General features: G+C 35.6%; 4 protein-coding genes across 6 annotated transcripts; 1 reads left to right on the top strand and 3 right to left on the bottom strand.

Moving 5' to 3' along the window:
* Positions 1 to 356: 356 nt before the first annotated feature.
* On the bottom strand, positions 357 to 1,302 carry LOC109814663 (large ribosomal subunit protein uL14mz). Its single transcript, XM_083068450.1, has one exon. The coding sequence runs from the start codon at positions 833 to 835 to the stop codon at positions 482 to 484; it is 354 nt and encodes a 117-aa protein (XP_082924576.1). The 5' UTR covers positions 836 to 1,302; the 3' UTR covers positions 357 to 481.
* A 3,784-nt stretch (positions 1,303 to 5,086) lies between these two features.
* Positions 5,087 to 7,255, top strand: LOC114916926 (uncharacterized). 2 transcript variants are annotated; one of them, XM_029274632.2, is made up of 3 exons: positions 5,087 to 6,771; positions 6,861 to 7,017; positions 7,169 to 7,255. In XM_029274632.2, exon 1 carries the CDS (start codon positions 5,141 to 5,143, stop codon positions 6,644 to 6,646), a length of 1,506 nt encoding a protein of 501 aa, XP_029130465.1. In that variant the 5' UTR covers positions 5,087 to 5,140; the 3' UTR covers positions 6,647 to 6,771; positions 6,861 to 7,017; positions 7,169 to 7,255. The 2 variants fall into 2 exon arrangements, with proteins under 2 accessions (XP_029130465.1, XP_029130464.1); XM_029274631.2 differs by having other exon boundaries at positions 6,861 to 7,255.
* Positions 7,256 to 10,171: 2,916 nt separating this feature from the next.
* LOC109814657 (HVA22-like protein f) lies at positions 10,172 to 16,746 on the bottom strand. Of its 2 annotated transcripts, none has more exons than XM_020379132.3 (5): positions 16,638 to 16,746; positions 12,448 to 12,474; positions 12,160 to 12,282; positions 11,250 to 11,502; positions 10,172 to 10,851 (listed from the first exon to the last, which is right to left on the bottom strand). In XM_020379132.3, exons 1-5 carry the CDS (start codon positions 16,682 to 16,684, stop codon positions 10,825 to 10,827), a joined length of 477 nt encoding a protein of 158 aa, XP_020234721.1. In that variant the 5' UTR covers positions 16,685 to 16,746; the 3' UTR covers positions 10,172 to 10,824. The 2 variants fall into 2 exon arrangements, with proteins under 2 accessions (XP_020234721.1, XP_082924574.1); XM_083068448.1 differs by lacking the exons at positions 10,172 to 10,851; positions 11,250 to 11,502; positions 12,160 to 12,282; positions 12,448 to 12,474 and adding exons at positions 13,306 to 14,073; positions 14,506 to 14,758; positions 15,393 to 15,515; positions 15,681 to 15,707.
* A 661-nt stretch (positions 16,747 to 17,407) lies between these two features.
* LOC109814658 (large ribosomal subunit protein uL14mz) lies at positions 17,408 to 18,249 on the bottom strand. The gene has a single exon (XM_083068449.1). The coding sequence runs from the start codon at positions 18,069 to 18,071 to the stop codon at positions 17,607 to 17,609; it is 465 nt and encodes a 154-aa protein (XP_082924575.1). The 5' UTR covers positions 18,072 to 18,249; the 3' UTR covers positions 17,408 to 17,606.
* Positions 18,250 to 23,334: the final 5,085 nt, after the last annotated feature.

The raw sequence follows: 23,334 nt of genomic DNA, 5'->3' as shown, positions 1-23,334 counted from the left end.
TATTAAAAACAAAAGTATGCAACTATCAAAATAAATAAAAGATATAAATGTCTTAAAAATGTGTAAAAAAATATTATATCCTAAAAGATATAAATGTCTTAAAAAAAATATATTATATCCTCGTTATATATTGTTATAGATAATTAATTATTCAAAAGTAAGCATTTATGTAAATAAAAAAAATTCATCATAATTATAAATAGTTGCTCTGTTACTATCTGTCTCTAGTGCATTTTTAGGCTAGAAACTAAATCAAAATATGAAATTGGTAGATGTGATATTGGAATTCATACAACCCTTTTTTCTCATTTATGCAAGACTTAATCACCTATACAATATCAGTGAAATTTTTTTACATTGACAACCAATTATATCTTTTAATTGTGCCATGTCATTTATAATAACTTGGCACAATTAAAGGATATAATTAGTTGCTAATGTAAAAAAACTTTACACTGACAGTATATAGGTGATTAACTCTTTATGCAATATGTCCTGCCAAGGTAAGAATCTTGACATGCTTCTTTTGTCTCAGTTCACGAGGCACTGGTCCAAAAACTCTTGTTCCAATAGGTTGGCCTTGCTTGTCAACAAGCACCACAACATTATCATCAAACTTGACCTCACTGCCATCACAACGCCCCCTTTGCATTGCTGCAAGCACAACTACCCCATATGCAACCTTCCCTTTCCTCACTTTTCCATTAGGAGGTGCTTCCTTCACAGATGCTATTATTGTGTCACCTAATCTTGCCCCTTTCTTCCCTTTCAATGCTTGTATGCACATCACCTTCTTAGCCCCGGAGTTATCCACAACCTTCAGAACAGTCCTCATCTGAATGAAGGTGCGTTGTTGCTGCAAAATGGCAAGAGATTTGTTGGTTTAGGGTAAGAGAAAAGTGTAGCAGAGGCTGAAGGAATGGATTTGTGACTTATTTAATAACATGCATATGTTTGTAGTACAAGGAAAAGTTAATGTTTGCAGCAATATAGGTTCACCAACACCATGTGGGGCACACATGAGTATAGTGTTGATGAAAATATATAACTAAAAATAGTCCAAACATGATCTTGCATTTAATTCATACGCTGACCTAAGAAAAGAAATTGCTGCATGTCAGCTCATGTGATGTGGAAAATAAACTAGGGGAAATATTGCTTAATCCCCCGAGCAGAGAACAACCTACTATTTTGGTTTTTCAACACATGAAATTAAAAGAAGTAAAAAGTTATAAGTGAAAATATCATCTTATTTATAATATATATAAAGACAAAAGCCTAATTTGATGTATACATTTTTTAAACGATTTTATCTTTAAATTTTTAAATAATAAAAAATAATTACTTTTACAAATACAAGATTTTAACTTAATGTCTTGAGATTTGAAGACCAAGTACAACACCAGTTCATCTAATAAATATTAATAATTATTAAATATTATTATTAAATAAAATATAGACACACAAAGTATCTCGATTCCACTAGTCAACATAAAAAGTACTCATGTAATGATTTTATTATTATGAAAGAGAATGATAGGAGGAAGGCATCTGAGGCATGAGAGAAAAATGGAGCTTAATACATGAGATTTCAGGCTAGCTCTAAAACTAGTTGTTGAACAAAAGGATTATTGAAAGCATAAAATTTGGCCAATGCTACATTTTTCCAAACAATAAAATCGTCTTGCAATAGTTAAGGATAGAAGCACGTAACAGGAGGTTCAGGAATGTTCTCAGTGATACAAATGATACTACAACAAAAAAGAAAGGAAGAAAAAAATACATCAGCTCTAAATAGCAAATATTCCTTAGCATGTTATGCATAAAAAAAGCCTTTCAAACGTCAAATGCATAAACATAAAAGGAAGCTAAGAGTACAAACCCACCCTATATGAGATGAAGAAGAAAATTTTGGCTAAAATGCTGGAATTACACTGCATCCAAATGCATGCCACTCTTGCTAAAAGGGCACATTTCCAAAGCAACTTATTATCTTTCTAAGTCCCAAAAGATTGTTCATTTTCACCAAGGCAAAGAAAGCTTCAGCAGAGGCAACAAGAAAAACCGGAGCTTGCCTTATGAGTTAGAACTTGAATCATTCACGGCCTTTAAAATTATGAAATTCACTACTTCATCTTGCGAAGGGGTATGTGAGTCAACTTTTATGAATTGAGCTTCATTTCTGTGGGTTTCTAAAAGATGTTTTAGGTATTTAGTTCTCTTACTTGACAACTTATGAAAGTGGAATTGATTCTTGACTTTCATGGTCCCTAAGATTTAGCCATTTGTTCAAATTACACAATGAATAAAATTATCTGAGATTTATATTCTACTTCTAAGAGAACAAAGCTAACAGACATGGTATACATCGTGTAGTTGTAATTCTAGATAGGTTATCAACCTCGATTGGCAGAATATCACAGAAGGCCAAAATTTCACCATATAAAAACACCATTGCGGCCTATGGCACCACCATAGCAGGCCTCCCTTCACAAATTGCCTATAGTGGGTAGAGGGGTCGAAAAAAGCCACGTTATAGCTTCATGGCGGCACTATAACAGTTATTTAACATATATGATTCTAGGCATGAAATTTTTTCCTTGCTCTAGAAAAAGAGTAGTAAAAAGACAAACTAAGACAACTCACAACTACACATAATGTATAACTATGTAAAGGTAGTTCAATCTCCCGGACTTATTGACTTGACAGTTAAGTGAAGTGGCTTCCCGGTCAGCTAAACATAAAACAATAACAACAACTTGAGTCAACAATCCTAACGTATTTAAAGAGTTAGATGAAATTTAGCTTAGGGCCATATCTAGTAGTATTCATGAATCATAACTCAATCTCGAAAATTAAACAAAAAACTTAGAGATGCTGCCAGTATGAATAGGAAATCAAATTCAATGTTAAAGATGCATGTAATCAGAGAAAGTAATGGAAAGTGCATAACCAATGAGTTACGATGCACAGGTACTCTTATATGGCTACCATACCCAATTACCCATATCAGGAACATGTCAAGTTCTAGTACTCATTTGGTACATGTGGGTATGTAGCTAATTCACAAAGCATTTTTTCTAAACAATTTTTCTTTGTACTTTGACACAACTTAGTTATCAATTACAGTAACACTGTATCAATATATTTAAAGTATAAGTCAATCAATGCAAAAAATCTCACTATTTGTCACTAAGTAGTATGTTTTGTTACTACATAAGAAACACGCAACACAACTAAACAACTAGTTCATTCTTTCAAATATGACAGGTATACCTCAATTCAGCAGTCAAAAATACTGGCAATTGTATCACTGCAACCAAATTGGTGGTTGCATCATAAACTTGGTCGTTGAGTAGCGTTACTCATATTCAACAATCACAACTACCCCCTCCCCTCAAAAATAAGATTCAGGGTTCCATAACCATAGTACACACCAGAAACATCAAAATCAAAATTAAAATTTTGCCACTTTTTAACATGCCAAAGGAATCCTACAATAGTCAAAACATTAAAAAAAAAAAAAAAAAAACTCCCTAATACTGTAAAGTCAAACATCAAACTAATACATAAGGGGTAAATACCAAAAAATGAATCCGAGCAGTGTCCTTTATAATTTACACAAATATCAATTACATTGGAGACAACATTGAAGCTCACAGAGCCAGAAATAATATATACTTGTGATAAAATGAACCTCAAACTTCCATTGAACTTATTAGAGCATGAATGCAACGCATTATCAGGTTTTGGAAATAAAAAATTTAATCTTTGAAAAGAAAAAGACAATTTGGGTTGTGAAAATAACATACCAGGAGAACATTGGAAGCAAAGGTTGCAGCCATCATGGAAATTTCAAGTCTTTTTTATTCCTTAGCAGAATAAAGACATCAGATTTTGAGTCAACAAAAAGAGCACGCATTGCCCACAGTACAACTAACAACAGATGATGGACCGGCTCAGCCCAAAAGTGAACACTCAAGAGGACTTTTAATTAAAACTAATTTATTTGATTTTTAAAGGGGCTAACAGTTTTTTTTAAGGTGGAGAAATATTCTCCACCGATAGAAAGGTGAACAGTAAATATTTTTATTTATTTTTCTTATTTAAATTATTTAAAATTACTAAAAGAACTTTTTTTTTATATAAACTATTTGGACTTAATCCAGTGGCTATTGCTTGTCTTTCACTGACAGCAATACATTCTCGTGGCTGCAGTTGCAACTATAACATGGGCGGGGAGGTTGACTACCACTTTGGTCCCCTACTTAAAGGAAGTCAATTTGGAAATCTTATTTTCATCGGTCTTCTCTACTTTTTCGATGCTTGTTGGTTTCTCTTCAGGTTCAAGCTCACCTTCGATGGTGATTATTGGATTTTTTACAAGTTCTAGTTTAGCTTAGGTAGTTGATGGGGGGTTGTGACAAGTTGCACTTCTTTTATCGAAGCTAGTTTTTGGAGTTCATCGTGTAACTGGTTTTTTGGTTCCTCGTCCATGGATGGATTGGAAAGAAAAGAAGTATAAACAAAAAGAAACACATGTGAAGGTGTTGATGGCATTGATATGAGGGTGTCATCTAGTGGCCGAAGTTGAAGTCAGAGAAGTGAAAGGGGGGCAGTGGCAGTGGAGAAGTGGAAAGGAGTGACATTTATTTTCTCCAGACTTTAATAATGATAGAAATTGAAACTTGTTCTTAAGTGATGCTTTAACAAAAAGTATGTAATATTTTGTTTTTCTATTTTGGCTTTCTTTTTGCAAATGTATTAGTCATATGAAAAGGAAACACTAAACATAAAACTTGTTTGAATACAAATTTAGAAACACTTTTTAGAGTTTCATTATTAAAAATATTTTATATTTTATTTTGAATAAAGAAGTTCTAAAAAAAAATACTTCTAACTTGTATCAAACATGTTCATAACAATTGGAAATCTATATAAATTTAATTTCTTAAAAAATTATATATATAAGAAAAAATATATTTACTTACATTTATTTTATTTTATAATTCATATCTTATGTGAAATTTAAATATTTTAATACAATTATAAGAGATATTTACTTTCATAAATTGGACACAATTTAAGTGGTTCAATTCAAAGCCCCCAAAACCTCCCCATTCTTCTGGCTTCTTCTTGTATGCTTCTCTTGTTGGAACCATGCTCCCGCGTCTTTCCACTTTCAACCTTGTCCGCACCACAATCAACGCCCGCACACTCTCTCCATTCGCTTCTCACTCCCCTCGCGAGCTCCAAAACGATGCCGTTTTGCGGCCCACACTCTTCAGCACTATCGACGAAGCTCCTCAACATAACCCTATCCTCTCTCTGCAAAGCCAAGCAGTTGCCGAAAGCCGAGTCCGCGATAATCGACGCCATAAAACTCGGCGTGCTCCCCGACGCCGTCACCTACAACACCCTAATCGCCGGCTACTGCCGTTTCGCCTCCGTCGACGCCGCTCACTCCGTCCTCTCGCGGATGCGCGCCGCCGGGATCCCCCCCGACGTCGTTTCGTACAACTCCCTGATCTCCGGCGCCGTCCGCCAGTGCCTGCTCTCCAAGTCCCTCGACCTGTTCGACGAAATGCTCGCGCGCGGCGTCGCCCCCGACACGCGGAGCTACAACATCCTCATGCACTGCCTGTTCAAGCTCGGCAAGCCCGACGAGGCGAACCGCGTCTTCAGGGACGTCGCGCTCCGCGGCGTGGCCAGCGCCGCCACGTACAACGTCATGATCAACGGCCTCTGCCGGAACGGCCACGTCGCGCACGCGCTGAGCCTCTTCCGGAACCTGCGGCGGTTCGGCTTCGCGCCGCAGGTTCTGACCTACAACGCGCTCATCAACGGCCTCTGCCGGGCGAAGCGGCTGAAGGCCGCGAGCGACGTGCTGAGGGAGTTCGCCGATTCGGGACTCGCGCCGAACGCGGTTACCTACACCACCGTGATGAAGTGCTGCTTCAGGTGCGGGAATTTCGAGCAGGGGTTGGAGATTCTGTCGGAGATGAGGGATTTAGGGTTTACGTTCGATGGATTCGCGTACTGCACTGTGATCGCGGCGATGATTAAGACCGGTAGGATGCGCGAGGCGAATGAGATTATTGAGATTATGGTGGGTTCCGGCGTGAGGCCGGATCTGGTGGCGTATAACACTTTGATTAACCTTTATTGCAGGCAGGGGAAGCTGGATGAGGCGTTGAAGGTGGTGGAGGAGATAGAGGAGGAGGGTTTGGTGTGTGATAAGTACACGCATACTATTATCATTGATGGGTTGTGTAAGGCAGGGGATTTTGCTGGGGCTGAGAGGCATTTGAGCTATATGAATGGTTTGGGGTTTGGGTATAATTTGGTTGCGTTTAACTGTATGCTTGATGGGTTGGGGAAGGCTGGGCATATTGATCATGCTGTGAAGTTGTTTGAGATGATGGAGGTTAAGGATTCGTTTTCTTATACCATCTTGGTGCACAACCTTTGCAGGGCGAGACAGTTCCTTTGCGCCTCGAAAGTTTTGGTTTCGTGTTTGAAATGTGGGTATCAGGTGTTGAGGGCCACTCAGCGGGCGGTTATTGATGGGCTTCAGAGTATTGGGTTTACAAATGAAGCGAGGAAGGTTAAGTTGAGGATCAGATTGGCACGGTTTGTGCCTTGATTGTGTGGTGATTGTTGGAGGGGCCTTTGTTGGAGTGAAGTCACTGATCCGTGGGTCTTGTGATTGATGATTGCCATGACTGTCATGGAAAGGGAGACTGTTATCGTTGTGCTGCAAGACATTTGGTAAGTTATTGTTTCTTGGTCTTGGTGGATAAATGGCTCTCATTGTAATTGATGAGTGATGTTGACTTAATGAAGTTCTTGTGAACCAGATGGAAACTACTATGGTTATGCACAAGATTACCAAATTTGAAATGATGAAACTGGAAATTTGGTACTTGGGGACATGCTTAGTGCGGCATTCGGATAATGGGAAGGTTCACTACTGCTACATGAAACGTGCGGTATTGCTGAAAATTGGGAAGCGAGGTAAATTCTCAGGTGTTCATATATACACCAATGTGGTTAAGTCTTCTTTTGATCAGCTGGACTTTGATGCTGGAAGTATATTATTTGTAAAATTGCTATGCTGCTTTGTACTTCTAGAGTACCTTAGTTTAAGCTGATTTTAACAATTTAGATATAGGGAAGTTGCAACTTTCACCATTCTGCTTGAAAGCTGAAACTGCATGTTAAGGGATTGATCAAGGCTAGAGCTACATAGCAGGTATCATAACACTGAACATGGTGGCTTTGGTCACATTCAAACTCAAATTTAGTGGTTAACATTGCATTAAAATACCTGGGTTAGTGTTTCGAAATAGATTTGAAATTTGTGTTTATTGGCAGAAAAATGGAGCTGGTTACAATATCATTAGGTTCAAAAGTGGGGTTGTGTCATGTGCCCAAATCCTCCAGAAAGGATCCTGTTATCTACATGTTGATTACTTCATCAATGTGGCCAGTCTTTGTACACAATACATTCCTTTGACTTGTCAGAGCACATAGTTTTATATCAAGACTAAGGATGAAGTGTATGTAACATGCAAATAGTTGAAAAAAATTGGTAACATATAGTTTGAAAAATATCGTTATGTATCACTACTACCTTGAATTCTGTTTATCTTATAATATTATATCTTAGAATCATATTTTGTAGTTGCTTCCAATTTCGCATTATCCAGGCGGGTTAAGTGTTAGACATTTACATGGACATGGAAGGGAGAGAGCAGATATCTACCAGCATAATTCTGACTGGGGTTCCAATCACTATGTCCAGTCACTTGATTCAGAGTTGAACCTTATGAGAAACCCTGTCATTGAACAGAATCAACTTCAAAAGGTGCCAAATCACAAGGAATATGGAATGGTTTCCCCAAGAGGAAGCTCGGGTCTTGTTTCACCAAGTTCCAGCCAACCAACAATGAGGTTGATGGGTAAAGATGTTCCGATTGGAAGAAGCAGCAAAGAAAAGAACCAATTTGTGGGAGGAGTTCCTTGGGCTGATGAGGAATCCAGAAGAAGGCATTATTCTGTAGATGCTGCTAAGGACAATTCTTTATTGGGGAGATGCTCTGTGCCGGATAGGGCACCTGGTTCTCAACTACAGATGCAATCTGAGAATGTGTCACAATCAGTGAACATTCAAAGCAATCAGGCATTACAAAGTACCTTACTGTTGAATGGTTCAAACTTTGAATTTCTTAATCTGCAAAGTAATGATATATCCCAAAATGGAGTCAGCAGAAATGCTAGTTCTAATTTTCATCCTATTACCCAAGCGCCTCCTTCGGGTGCAATGTACAATAGAGCACCTCAAGGTTTCTTCTTTCATTCTCAGATACCATCTAGTCCTTGCGATTTCAATCAGTCTACTTCAAACAACGGTGAGCTGAATGCCTGGAATAAGCACCATCGTGTCACAAATTCATCCCTTGGATTTCCTTTCTTGCACCCAATTGTTGAAGAACAGGCCAGATCATCTTGGTTCAAGAGGTCCTATAGAAATTTGCCACCATGGTCGTTAGTTTCAAAATACGAAAGGATACCAGGGAGCTCCTCTAGTACGTGTTTTCCTCCGAATACATGGAGAAATTCTACTGTCCCATTTGTGAATCATTCAGCAGATCTTTTGTATCCTCCTAATTGTGTGACTTCTGACTTTCCCACAAAGGCCCTGTTTTACCCAGCATCAATTTCTCAGCCTTCACATGCTACAGTTTCCACTTTTACCAAACCACCCTCTGCCATAGATGGTTGTAGAAGCATATTTAAGTTAGATGATATCACTGCCAAAGACTATCATCCAAGCACAAATTCCAGGAAGAGACCCGCAGATAATCTTGTTGATCCTGAAACACCTAACAAGTTACCTCGCATACAAGTGCACAAAAACGTAACTCGCATGACTGAGCTGGCTCGAGAAACCTCTGGGACAAACTTGCAGCAAAACACAAGAGCAGTTGAACTCGATCTCCAAGTGGGTGCAAGAAGTAATGGTTGTCAGAGTGAGGCTCAGAATCTAAATCCAAGAAGTTATCTTGGTTTTGATTCTTATCCCCTGGATGGCATGGTAAAATCAGGTCCTGTGAAACTTAGTCCAGGTGCTAAGCATATCCTGAAACCTTCTGAGAATCAGGATAACTCAACACCGATCCATTCTGCCATTCCTATTGCTGCGACTAACGACTGTGGTAGGGATCTAGAACTTCAAGGGAAATTGACAAAAATGTACATATTTTAGGTGTAACACTTCACTTTATGATGCTAGTTTTTGCCTTATTAGTGGATCCCCGTGAACATAACAGACTTGTCAATGTATAATACTGGCAGGTTTCTCAAACAGATGGAAAATCAATGGTTCCTTTTAGCCTCTTAACAATCCAGGTCTAATTTTTGAAGTTTCATGCTGCTTAAGAATTTATCTCCAAAGATGGTCGCTGATGCCTTTGATTATTTTAGAATCTGGTATTGTCCACTTCACAATAAGGGATTAGTTCATTCTTTACACAGATATCGCTAAACTAATCTGAAGTTAAGGTTTTAATTAGCCACTGATTAACCATTAGGTGTTTCTTTTAAGCTTGAATGACAATGGAGTGAGAGAAAATGCTGGGGTTATGTTGTGTTATCATTTTAAATCATTGTGCCATTAGGAAATTCAAAACTAAAGCATATTGAAATGGTTTTAATTTGTAAGGACTAAAGTCTCCATAAGTCGAGATGGTAAGGACTATTTATTCTCATCCGAGATTGCTAAATTTCTAATCTTAAATAGTGCTAGAAATATATTCTCTTAACACTCTTTAATATTCCAAAAAAAAACACTCTTTAATATATTTTTTATTAGTTAAAATTCATTAAAAATTACAAACTTATAAGTATTAAATATGGTGTAAGACTCACTAAATTATAGAAATTTTAATAACTTTTAACCAATAAGAGAGAAGGGTAAAAAGTGTTACTAGGATTTCTTTTCCAACCTTTGTCCTTCACTTTGATTGTGTTTGGAAGGTATCTAATATATTACTGTTAGATAAACGATATAAAATTAGTTAATTATGTTTGTTTTTTATTTTTTCCGTTTTTACTTCGGTTGTTAGAGAATTTGTTGTATATAAGAGGAGCTGTCCTCTTTTTTCTTTGTAATTGTAATCACTTTTGTATCTATCAAAAGATGTTTGTTCAGCTCTCACATTGCACACTCTGATAATACAATACATGTGTAAATGTATAAAATTATGTCACAATGAGAAATAATACAGAAGATGTTAATTTACTTCAATGAGGATCAGGTTCGGGTAACCTAGTATTTTGAAGGCAATGGATGTTAATGTCACTTTAAGTAATACTCAGTAGTTCAGAACTCACTCCGATCTTAAATAAAAGGTAAAAAGAAAAACATGTATATTAGTCTCAAATATAAACAAATATCAACTAATTTTATTCTATTTAATGATAATATTTTTAAAATATTCCTTCGTTTAAATGATCTCATATTTAACAAAATATGATTTATTCTAACAATAAAATTTAAAAGTAGTCTAAGATCAACTGCCCAACATTTTTGTTATGAAATAACTATATATATATATATATCACCGGAATGGAACTGTGGAATCCCCTTAATTTTCATTTCATGGAAACAATACATGCAGATAATTTTACAGGGTAAAAACTAAGCTCAAGATTGATGGCATTTAATTAAAGGGTAATTCTTAGACCTAGTTATCCATGCACAAGAATTAATGATTACAACTGTAAATTCTTAAAGAATCAATTTCGAAAAATTGATCTTCAGTGCTTCCTTGCTTCTTTATCAGCCTGCAATTAAATTCAAAAATATATAAAAATATATATTATCTATAACACAGGTAAAAATTTCTATATGATAAAAAGAATCCCATAAATATGTAAAAATTTATTTTTAATCCTTTAATTTTAAAATGTCAATATTTGGTCTTTTTTTAAAATGTGTCAAGCTTTACAGTTATTATAAATTTTGTTAATCCAATTTAACATGACGCCACCAAACGTTTTACACACATACTAATTTATATAAGTCCAAAAATATTGGAGTTGACCAAAATCACTATTAAATTAGATTAAAAAAATTAGTGACAGAGATAAAATTTGACACATTTAAAAAAAATCGACCTTTTATATATTTCCAGGAAAAAAACTGTTTAACCAAATGATAAAGTAAGTTATTTATAACATACTGCTCTAATTACTCTCTCAAAAGCTTCAGAGCCATATGTATCTATATAACGTTCAACTGCTTTCCTTGCATCAAAACTCATCATCTGAAGAACTTTCTTTTGATCCTCAGGATACTTGGAATTTCCATAGTAGCTTCCTATGTTCTTCATGTATTGCCTCACAAAGTTTTCATAAATGTAAGCAGCTCCATTGAACATTGGCAATACCAGCCACAGGCAAAACACTAGCTTCATGTATGGCCAAATTGGAAACCTAAAAATATATAATAATTGTTTACTCGCGGAAATAATGTTAAGTTGCTATTACAATCTGTTTAATTCAGCTTATTTTTTAGATTTTTTAATTTTATATTTTTTGCTAATTAAAGTTCATATTAGTTTATTACACTAATTTGGTCATTTTGGTGATATGTGACAAATTATGAAATATCACATCATTTCGGTGTTTGTAACATCAACCATAATCAATATTGAAAAATAATAATAATAATAATAATAATTATTATTATTATAATAATAAACTAAGGGAATGATTAATTTAGTCTAATGGGGATTCCATAAGGAACTAAAGAGAAAAAAAAAACTAAGACCAAACTAAAACAAAAAAATATATATAGAAAAATGATATTTGTAATATAAATTTTACAACAAAGAAAAAGAAAGGGATAAGAATTTGAAATTTAATAAATAATATGATAGATAGAGATGGACTAGAATAAATGTATAAATTGTTATATGTGTATACATTTAAAAAAAAAATTGAAAGACTACAAATCTATTTTAGCCTTATTTTTTATCTCCGGTTCATGAAAGAACTTTTGAAAGATTAAAATAGATTGTAAATATATTTAATTTATGCTCTTTTTGGTTATGAATATATTGAATTTTGTATGTTATAATATGTACGTACCATGCTAGGATCTTGTAACATGAAAGCTCAAAGAGGGTGATGAAGGAGTATAAAACCCAATATGTTAGCCACTGCTGATCATCTAAGGTTGAAGGACTCTCAATTGCCCTCATTGATGCGTATCTGTTATATTTACTCACAACACATCACATTTAGTTATCATATCCAATAGTAATCCATACATCAGATTATGTGCATGCCTTTGATCAGTTTGTGTTTCTTCTTGTTTCAATTAAAATTAATTAGGAAGTTGAAAATTACTGATACAGGATATGCCCATATACTTACAAAGGATAAAGAAGCAATACTCCAGGCCTGTTATACAGAAAACAATAAAAGAAAAATGAGAAAATAAAGTAGAATGTTATATATTTACTAATAAAAAAAATTGAAATTACACTATATATACAATTAATTTTATGCAAATAGACATTGTGAACTATTAATTCAATGAAAAATATAGGCATATCATGATTGTAGTTAATTATCCAGTGGAGTACTGAAAACAATGCATATGTATGGAACAAAATGAAAAGACCAAAATTTAAATCAAGTTTCTTCTGTTCTTATCATTAAATTATTAAATTGTATAAGAGGCTTAAATATTTTATGACCCCCATAAATGTAGAGATTCATAGTCTCAAAGTTAATCTCTATCTATTTGATGTTTACATGACTAACAAGAGCTAAGTCATTTATGTCATATCACTTAGTGAGGCCACATTTGAACACTTAAGATTTAAGAAGTTGACATGGTAGAGACTTTGACCTATACTAGGGGTATAGAAGCTTTTTGGAATTCAATAAGTCGAGATGGTAAGGACTATTTATTCTCATCCGAGATTGCTAAATTTCTAATCTTAAATAGTGCTAGAAATATATTCTCTTAACACTCTTTAATATTCCAAAAAAAAACACTCTTTAATATATTTTTTATTAGTTAAAATTCATTAAAAATTACAAACTTATAAGTATTAAATATGGTGTAAGACTCACTAAATTATAGAAATTTTAATAACTTTTAACCAATAAGATAGAAGGGTAAAAAGTGTTACTAGGATTTCTTTTCCAACCTTTGTCCTTCACTTTGATTGTGTTTGGAAGGTATCTAATATATTACTGTTAGATAAACGATATAAAATTAGATAATTATGTTTGTTTTTTATTTTTTCCGTTTTTACTTCGGTTGTTAGAGAATTTGTTGTATATAAGAGGAGCTGTCCTCTTTTTTCTTTGTAATTGTAATCACTTTTGTATCTATCAAAAGATGTTTGTTCAGCTCTCACATTGCACACTCTGATAATACAATACATGTGTAAATGTATAAAATTATGTCACAATGAGAAATAATACAGAAGATGTTAATTTACTTCAATGAGGATCAGGTTCGGGTAACCTAGTATTTTGAAGGCAATGGATGTTAATGTCACTTTAAGTAATACTCAGTAGTTCAGAACTCACTCCGATCTTAAATAAAAGGTAAAAAGAAAAACATGTATATTAGTCTCAAATATAAACAAATATCAACTAATTTTATTCTATTTAATGATAATATTTTTAAAATATTCCTTCGTTTAAATGATCTCATATTTAACAAAATATGATTTATTCTAACAATAAAATTTAAAAGTAGTCTAAGATCAACTGCCCAACATTTTTGTTATGAAATAACTATATATATATATATATCACCGGAATGGAACTGTGGAATCCCCTTAATTTTCATTTCATGGAAACAATACATGCAGATAATTTTACAGGGTAAAAACTAAGCTCAAGATTGATGGCATTTAATTAAAGGGTAATTCTTAGACCTAGTTATCCATGCACAAGAATTAATGATTACAACTGTAAATTCTTAAAGAATCAATTTCGAAAAATTGATCTTCAGTGCTTCCTTGCTTCTTTATCAGCCTGCAATTAAATTCAAAAATATATAAAAATATATATTATCTATAACACAGGTAAAAATTTCTATATGATAAAAAGAATCCCATAAATATGTAAAAATTTATTTTTAAAATGTCAATATATAGTCTTTCTTTAAAATGTGTCAAACTTTACGGTTATTATAAATTTTGTTAATTCAATTTAACATGATGCCACCAAACGTGTTACACACATATACTAATTTATAAGTCCAAAAGTATTGGAGTTGACTAAAATCACTATTAAATTAGATTAACAAAATTAGTGATAGAGATAAAATTTAACACATTTAAAAAAAAAAAAAGAGATAAAAAATCGACCTTTTAAAAATGAAAAACTAAAAACGAATTTTTATATATTTACAGGACAATAAAAAAATGTTTAACCAAATGATAAAGTAAGTTATTTATAACATACTGCTCTTATTACTCTCTCAAAAGCTTCAGAGCCATATGTATCTATATAACGTTCAACTGCTTTCCTTGCATCAAAACTCATCATCTGAAGAACTTTCTTTTGATCCTCAGGGTACTTGGAATTTCCATAGTAGCTTCCTATGTTCTTCATGTATTGCCTCACAAAGTTTTCATAAATGTAAGCAGCTCCATTGAACATTGGCAATACCAGCCACAGGCAAAACACTAGCTTCATGTATGGCCAAATTGGAAACCTAAAAATATATAATAATTGTTTACTCGCGGAAATAATGTTAAGTTGCTATTACAATCGGTTTAATTCAGCTTATTTTAGAGATTTTTTTATTTTATATTTTTTGCTAAAGTTCATATTAGTTTATTACACTAATTTGGTTATCTTGGTCATATGTGACAAATTATGAGAAGTATCACATCATTTCGGTTTTTTCCACATCAACCATAATCAAAACTATTAATTGAAAAATAATAATAATAATAATAATTATTATTATAATAAACTAAGGGAATGATTAATTTAGTCTAATGGAGATTCTATAAGGAACTAAAGAAAAAAAAACTAAGAGCAAACTAAAACAAAAAAAAAATAGAAAAATAATGATACTTGTACAATAAATTTTACAACAAAGAAAAAGAAAGAGATAAGAATTTGAAATATAATAAATAATATGATAGATAGAGATGGACATAAAATAAATGTATAAATTGTTATATGTATATCACATCTTAAAAAAATGAAAGACTACAAATCTATTTTAGCCATGTTTTTCTAAAGAATTGAAAGATTAAAATAGATTGTAAATATATTTAACTTGTGCTTCTTTTTGGTTATGAATATATTGAATTTTGTATGTTATAATATGTACGTACCATGCTAGGATCTTGTAACATGAAAGCTCAAAGAGGGTGATGAAGGAGTATAAAACCCAATATGTTAGCCACTGCTGATCATCTAAGGTTGAAGGACTCTCAATTGCCCTCATTGATGCGTATCTGTTATATTTACTCACAACACATCACATTTAGTTATCATATCCAATAGTAATCCATACATCAGATTATGTGCATGTCTTTGATCAGTTTGTGTTTCTTCTTGTTTCAATTAAAATTAATTAGGAAGTTGAAAATTACTGATATAGAATATGCCCATATACTTACAAAGGATAAAGAAGCAACACTCCAGGCCTGTTATACAGAAAATAATAAAAGAAAAATGAGAAAAGAAAGTAGAATGTTATATATTTACTGATAAAAAAATTGAAATTACACTATATATACAATTAATTTTATGCAATAGACATTGTGAACTATTAATTCAATGAAAAATATAGGCATATCATGATTGTAGTTAACTATACAGTGGAGTACTGAAAACAATGCATATGTATGGAACAAAATGAAAAGACCAAAATTTAAATCAAGTTTCTTCTGTTCTTATCATTAAATTATTAAATTGTATAAGAGGCTTAAATATTTTATGACCCCCATAAATGTAGAGATTCATAGTCTCAAAGTTAATCTCTATCTATTTGATGTTTACATGACTAACAAGAGCTAAGTCATTTATGTCATATCACTTAGTGAGGCCACATTTGAACACTTAAGATTTAAGAAGTTGACATGGTAGAGACTTTGACCTATACTAGGGGTATAGAAGCTTTTTGGAATTCAATTTTTTCCAACTTGAGAACCATAGATGTTTCAACTTGAGAACTCGAATTAATGAGACACTGGCAAAGTTAGCAATGCCAAAGGTGTACTCTTAGGACTATTGTAGTGAATCATCCAAAATTGATGGGAATTCAGAGTTTGATTTTCGTTTAAACAAACAAACAATACATACTTGAAACAGATGTTCTAGTATGTCACTACTTGATCCCCGTGGCCAATATATCAACCAAGCAAATTCATGCACGGACCGGGTTATATGGTAAAACATGGAATTTTACTAACATTAAATAGCTCCCATTAAGAATATGTTAACGGAATACAGAAATTATATATCATTAATTGATTTGAAAACTTAATGGTGTAAAAACATAAAGAATTTGATCTAATTTTTGTCTTGATGAAAATAAGTTGCATGATGATGAGATATGAGAGAGATTCATTTACCCCACTATTGTATCCATATGTCTTGCCATTGTTCCAAGGATGCCCATGATGAAAAAGTTGAGTTATTAAGACCTTTTGTCGCAAGTCCACAAAGAAATGGTGAAATGAGTCGAAGTGTAAAGTTAGATATACAAGCAAGTAGTTTCGAGGGTATATATATTGAAGTGCTAGCAAAGTAAACAAAGCAAGCAAAGAATGTTTGAGGGACAACCCAAAAGTCTTCTTTTCCCTAATGAGAAGAAAGAACCATAAAGGTTAAGCATATGCAAGGGAAGGATGTGAATTTGAAAAGATTGGGATTTGCATGTGGTTTTGAACTTGTAAATAGTATATTCGATTAACATATCAAAATTCCTTACTTCTTTTCTCGACTTTCACATAATGTTAGCATGTATGCTCGTACTAAAACTCTTTCCACCTCCTGCCAATTTCTACTCACTAGCATGATACTCAAAGGGAAAAACTCAGCTAAAAGAAAAAGGTCTAATTAGTACCTTAGGGTTAATTGATAACAAGAGTAAGCAGTTAATACATTTTATTTAAAATTAGCCAAATAAAGACACTTTTGTGTCTTGTAAATATTGTGTGTAAGTTACAAAGTTGTAGTGGAGTTGCAATTTATTAGAAAAAAATATTTTGGATAAATTAATAATTTTTGTTTAATTTAATAAAATAAAATAAATGAATTGTCTTATATTAAAAACAAAAGTATGCAACTATCAAAATAAATAAAAGATATAAATGTCTTTAAAAATGCGTAAAAATAAAATTATATCCTCGTTATATATTATTATAGATTAATTAATTATTCAAAAATAAGCATTTATGTAAATAAAAAAAAATTCATCATAATCATAAATAGTTGCTCTGTTACTGTTTGTCTCTAGTGCATTTTTAGGCTAGAAACTAAATCAAAATATGAAAATGGTAGATGTGATATTGGAATTCATAACAACCCTTTTTTCTCATTTATGCAATATGCCCTGCCAAGGTAAGAATCTTGACATGCTTCTTTTGTCTCAGTTCACGAGGCACTGGTCCAAAAACTCTTGTTCCAATAGGTTGGCCTTGCTTGTCAACAAGCACCACAGCATTGTCATCAAACTTGACCTCACTGCCATCACAACGCCCCCTTTGCATTGCTGCAAGCACAACTACCCCATATGCAACCTTCGCTTTCCTCACTTTTCCATTAGGATGTGCTTCCTTCATAGATGCTATTATTGTGTCACCTAATCTTGCCCTTTTCTTCCTTTTCAATGCCTGTATGCACATCACCTTCTTAGCCCCGGAGTTATCCACAACCTTCAGAACAGTCCTCATCTGAATGAAGGTGCGTTGTTGCTGCAAAATGGCAAGAGATTTGTCGGTTTGGGGTAAGAGAAAAATGTAGTAGAGGCTGAAAGAATGGATTTGTGACTTATTTAATAACATGCATATGTTTGTAGTACAAGGAAAAGTTAATGTGATTGCAGCAATATAGGTTCACCAACACCATGTTGGGCACACTTGAGTATTGTGCTGATGAAAATATTTAACTAAAAATAGTCCAAACATGATCTTGCATTTAATTCATACACTGACCTGAGAAAAGAAATTCCTGCATGTCAGCTCATGTGATGTGGAAAATAAACTAGGGGAACTATTGCTTAATCCCCCGAGCAGAGAACAACCTACTATTTTGGTTTTTCAACACATGAAATTAAAAGAAGTAAAAAGTTATAAGTGGAAATATCATCTTATTTATAATATATATAAAGACGAAAGCCTAATTTGATGTATACATTTTTTAAATGATTTTATTTTTAAATTTTTAAATAATAAAAAATAATTACTTTTACAAATACAAGATTTTAACTTAATGTTTTGAGATTTGAGAACTAAGTACAATATCAGTCTATCTAATAAATATTAATAATTCTTAAATATTATTATTAAATAAAATATAGATCCATAAAGTATCTCGATTTCACTATTCAACATAAAAAAGTACTCATGTCATGGTTTTATTATTATAAAAGAGAATGATAGGAGGAAGGCATTGAGGCATGAGAGCAAAATGGAGCTTAATACATGAGATTTCAGGCTAGCTCTAAAACTAGTTGTTGAACAAAAGGATCATTGAAAGCATAAAATTTGGCCAATGCTACATTTTTCCAAACAATAAAATCGTCTTGTAATAGTTAAAGATAGGAGCACGTAGCAGGAGGTTCAGGAACGTTGTCAGTTATACAAATAATACTACAACAAAAAGAAAGAAGAAAAAATACATCAGCTCTAAATAGCAACTATTCCTTAGCATGTTATGCATAAAAAAAGCCTTTCAAACATCAACTGCATAAACATAAAATGAAGCTAATAGTCCAAACCCACCACCCTATATGAGATGAAGAATAAAATTTTGGCTAAAATGCTGGAATTACACTGCATCCAAATGCATGCCACTCTTGCTAAAAGGGCACATTTCCAAAGCAACTTGTTATCTTTCTAAGACACAAAAATTTGTTCATTTTCACTAAGGCAAAGAAAGCTTCAGCAGAGGCAACAAGAAGAAAAACCGGAGCTTGCCTTATGAGTTAGAACTTCAATCATTCAGGGCCTTCTAAATATATGAAATTCACTACTTCATCTTGCGAAGGGGTATGTGAGTCAACTTTTATGAATTGAGCTTCATTTCTGTGGGTTTATAAAAGCTGTTTTAGGTATTTAGTTCTCTTACTTAACAACTTATGAAAGTGGAATTGATTCTTGACTTTCATGGTCCCTAAGATTTAGCCATTTGTTCAAATTACACAATGAATAAAATTATCTGAGATTTATATTATACTTCAAAGAGAACAAGGCTAACAGACATGGTATACATTGTGTAGTTGTAATTCTAGATAGGTTATCAACCGCGATTGGCAGAATATCACAGAAGGCCAAAATTTCACCATATAAAAACACCATTGCGACCTATGGCACCACCATAGCAGGCCTCCCTTCACAAATTGCCTATCGTGGGTACAGGGGTCGAAAAAAGCCACGTTATAGCTTCATGGCGGCACTATAACAGTTATTTAACAACATATGATTCTAGGCGTGAAATTTTTTCCTTGCTCTAGAAAAAGAGTAGTAAAAAGACAAACTAAGAGTGCAGGGTCACAACTCACAACTACACATAATGTATAACTATGTAAAGGTAGTTCAATCTCCCGTACTTATTGACTTGACAGTAAAGTGAAGTGGCTTCCCGGTCAGCTAAACATAAAAAAACAACAACAACAACAACTTGAGTCAACAATCCTAACGTATTTAAAGAGTTAGATGAAATGTAGCTTAGGGCCATATCTAGTAGTACTCATGAATCATAACTCAATCCCTTAAATTAAACAAAAAACTGACTTAGAGATGCTGCCAGCATGAATAGGAAATCAAATTCAATGTTAAAGATGCATGTAATCAGAGAAAGTAATGGAAAGTGCATAACCTGAGTTACGATGCACAGGTACTCTATCAAGTACATGTCAAGTTCCAGTACTCATTTGGTGCATGTGGATATGTAGCTAATACACAACATTTTTCTAAGAATTTTTCTGTGTACTTTGACACAACTTAGTTATCAATTACAGTAGCCCTGTATCAATATATTTTAAGTACAAGCCAATCAATGCAAAAAATCTCACCATTTTGTCACTGAACCGGTCTAAGGGTACACTCGTAATCTTCTAGTACTTGGAGGGTCAAACGAGAGTTTCAGGCAGATGCTTCAAAGGGAGGAGGTACCTGCAAAAGGCACTCCGATGCTCAAGTCAGGACAAACACGATTCTCGATGATAATAAATGAACAGTGGCATACCTCGTTTTACGTGACTTATTTATACTACTCGCGATGGGCCTTGATCATGGTGGGCCTCTTCTGACACTTGCCGAATTAGGTAATACGGTACTAATTCGCTGATTATGCCTTAATCACATACTTGTCCTTGTTATTCATGATTATCGTCTTAATCGCTTTGACCCTATCGGCCGTTGGCTGAGCCGAGAGGTAAAAGATCGAGGTTGTCTTTTGGTCAACCCCTTTTGCCGGGCCGAGGCGCTGTTGAGGTGGCCAGCCAATTACATTGTCCTGGTGCTTGGTCTTATCGGCTGTTGGCCGCACCGAGAGATGTATGATCGGGGTCATCTGTTGGTCTCGACCTTTTGCCGGACCGAGACGTTGGTAAGAAGGTTGGTTAGTTCCACTGTCCTAGCCAAGCCCTTGATGGTCTCGTAGGTTTGTTATTACGGTTGTTGCCGTGTCCGAGAGCCGTCTCGGTGGCCAATAGGGTATCACGTGCCGCTCCACGTGGTTGATAGGACCCTTCCAGTACACAAGCCCCCTAGCCTTGAGAAGCTAAGCGACGTAAAGGGTAGTCGTGGCGTTTAGCGTCGTGACCGTTGGGGATTGTAACAGTTGGGGGTTGTAACCGTTGGGCATTAATGACGAGGGGACGTGAAGGGTTGTCTTTTGTGGATCGTTGGATTTAGTTGATCCAACGGTTCATAGGGGCATGTCATTTGGGATCCCGTCTCAGAGAGGCATTATAAATAGGCGTGGTGGGGACCAATCTAAGGTGTGTGTACTTATTTACTTGCTCCGGGCCGTGATAGAGATCAAGCGTGAGCGATTTAGAGCATCCAACCGAGAGCGACCCAGTTTAACTTTAAGGTACGTTTCTATGGCCGATATAAATGTTGTTCGGGTCGATTCCTCTGGGGACGCGAGTGGGTCAAACAACGCTGATTCGTATGCGGCACCTAATCAGCATCATGCGTCGACTTCAGCATCAAACGGTTCAAATAGTGTGGAGGTCATTATGGGGTTCGAGCGTGCCAGAGTGGGGAGGAATCTTCATCTGTGTCGGTATCAGATGGTCGTCCCGCTACTCATAAAGTTGGATCGGCTTCTCGCCGTTTCCCTCCTATAGAAACCCCTGGTTACAAGTGGGTGCATGGGGAAGTGGGCAGCGTATATTCACGATATACTGATAGGAATTCCACAGCGCTGTTCGTGACTGCCGAGAAGTTCCTGACCTTTTCGGAAGAAGAGGAGTCGTCATCCATCTTCTTTCAGCCGTGCCGAAGCGATGGGGGTTGAATCTGGACTTCGTCTACTTGGACCAACGAAACTGCAAATATCAACACTTCTATGTATATGATTACCTGTTTTGAGACTTGAAAGTGACGCTTCCCTTTGATGACTTTTTCGTGGGTATCCTCCGGTTACTTAATGTGGCACCGACCCAGCTTCATCCCAACAGTTGGGCGGCAATGCAAGGGTTCTGACAACTATGTTTGGCCCTTAGCATTAAGCCTACTCCCCTTCTTTTCCTGTATTACTACTTGTCTCAGGCGACCAGGAAGGCGAAATGGATCTCCCTGTTTCGGAAGGCCAATTGCCTGTTACAGCCGTATACTACGTCCTACAAAAGATTCAAGGTAGGATTCATCAAGGTGATGATTTGGCCGAGTACTGGGAACAAATATTTTTTCGATGCCGAGGGGAAGTCACTGTTTCCCTTGTATTGGACTCGGGCACCCCGGAAGTACGACATGGTGTCGAGATCGAACGAGCCAACCCTACCTTTCTAGAAAAGCTATCGCGGCCGATGCCGTGCCAACCGTCACGAATCGACCGATGTGATGGATGAACTAATCGGTATAGTAGCTTCCTTATGTGTTTAAATTCATGCGTTACCATTGATTTTGACTAATGGTGTGCATGTATCATGACGAGCTACGGGAGCGACGATTTGGACATCCACAATCTTATCCAAGGCCGAGTGGTTGCGCCGGCTGGAAGGGCTAATGAGGGGCAGCCCATCGGGAGCGGAGCCCCTCAAGGCATGGGGGGAGAGCTGACCGCACAAGGTAAGGTCAAGGGGCCCAAGGGTGCTACTCGGCCTATGCCGACAAAGAGAAGGCCTGAGGGGGGGAGGGCTGAGGAAGAGGCCTGAAGGCTGAAACAATCGAGGCCGACCACCATCTCAGTGCCCCGAAATTTGGTGGGGTCAAGTTTTTTGGCGTTTAACATCAATGCTCAGAACTTCCTTAGTTAGGACCTGACATCCGAGGAGGGGCAGGCCTGCCTCGACAAGTTGAGCGTCGCTCGGAAGTGGGGCTACTTCTACGAGCTTCAAGTTCCCGCCCTTGTTTTGGCGCAAAGCATTGTCATGGAGCCCAACTCTGAGGCTGACGAGCTCTTCCCACAGCTGGCCGACTCGGAACGGTTAATGCGTGAAACTTTGACTGCACTAACTGAAGCTCAAACTAGCAGCGCCAAGTATCACGCTGAGATGGATCGTCGAGGCCGACTGGCAGATCATCTTCAGTTGCAAGTTCAGCGGCTGGAGAACTCGCTGAAGGCTGAGACCGAGAAGACATCCTGGCTGAACGAGGAATTGGAGGCCGAGAGGAAGGCCTATGGGTCTTATAAGGAGAAGGCATGAAGTAAGGTTCTCTCCCAGCACCAAGCCGGCTTTTCGCAGGCGGCTCGGCAGGCCCGATTTTTTGGGAGCTTTCTCGATGACTTCGTCTTCGACATGTCGAGGGATTTCTTCCGTGGGGAGTTTGTTAACTTGACACGAATTCCCTCCAACGAGCAACCAGATGCCGAAGCTCCTCTCCCTCATCAGGTGGTGCCGGCTGTTGAAGACGAGACGGTGTACGAGGAGGA

The sequence above is a fragment of the Cajanus cajan genome, chromosome 2, assembly GCF_000230855.2.
Source record: "Cajanus cajan strain Asha chromosome 2, NIPB_CcT2T_4, whole genome shotgun sequence".
Classification (NCBI taxonomy): domain Eukaryota; kingdom Viridiplantae; phylum Streptophyta; class Magnoliopsida; order Fabales; family Fabaceae; genus Cajanus; species Cajanus cajan.
This window is presented reverse-complemented; position numbering and strand designations above follow the sequence as displayed.

Excerpts from the sequence above, each read along its gene's own strand:
- LOC109814657 (XM_020379132.3), bottom strand. The coding sequence starts at position 16,684 with ATGGGCATCCTTGGAACAATGGCAAGACATATGGATACAATAGTGGG. Across the intron at positions 12,283-12,447 it reads GTATTGCTTCTTTATCCTTT|ATACGCATCAATGAGGGCAA; the intron begins GTAAGTATATGG and ends TAAATATAACAG. Across the intron at positions 10,852-11,249 it reads TTGAGAGAGTAATTAGAGCA|GCTGATAAAGAAGCAAGGAA; the intron begins GTATGTTATAAA and ends ATTTAATTGCAG.
- LOC109814658 (XM_083068449.1), bottom strand. The coding sequence starts at position 18,071 with ATGTTATTAAATAAGTCACAAATCCATTCTTTCAGCCTCTACTACATT.
- LOC114916926 (XM_029274632.2), top strand. The coding sequence starts at position 5,141 with ATGCTTCTCTTGTTGGAACCATGCTCCCGCGTCTTTCCACTTTCAACC.
- LOC109814663 (XM_083068450.1), bottom strand. The coding sequence starts at position 835 with ATGAGGACTGTTCTGAAGGTTGTGGATAACTCCGGGGCTAAGAAGGTG.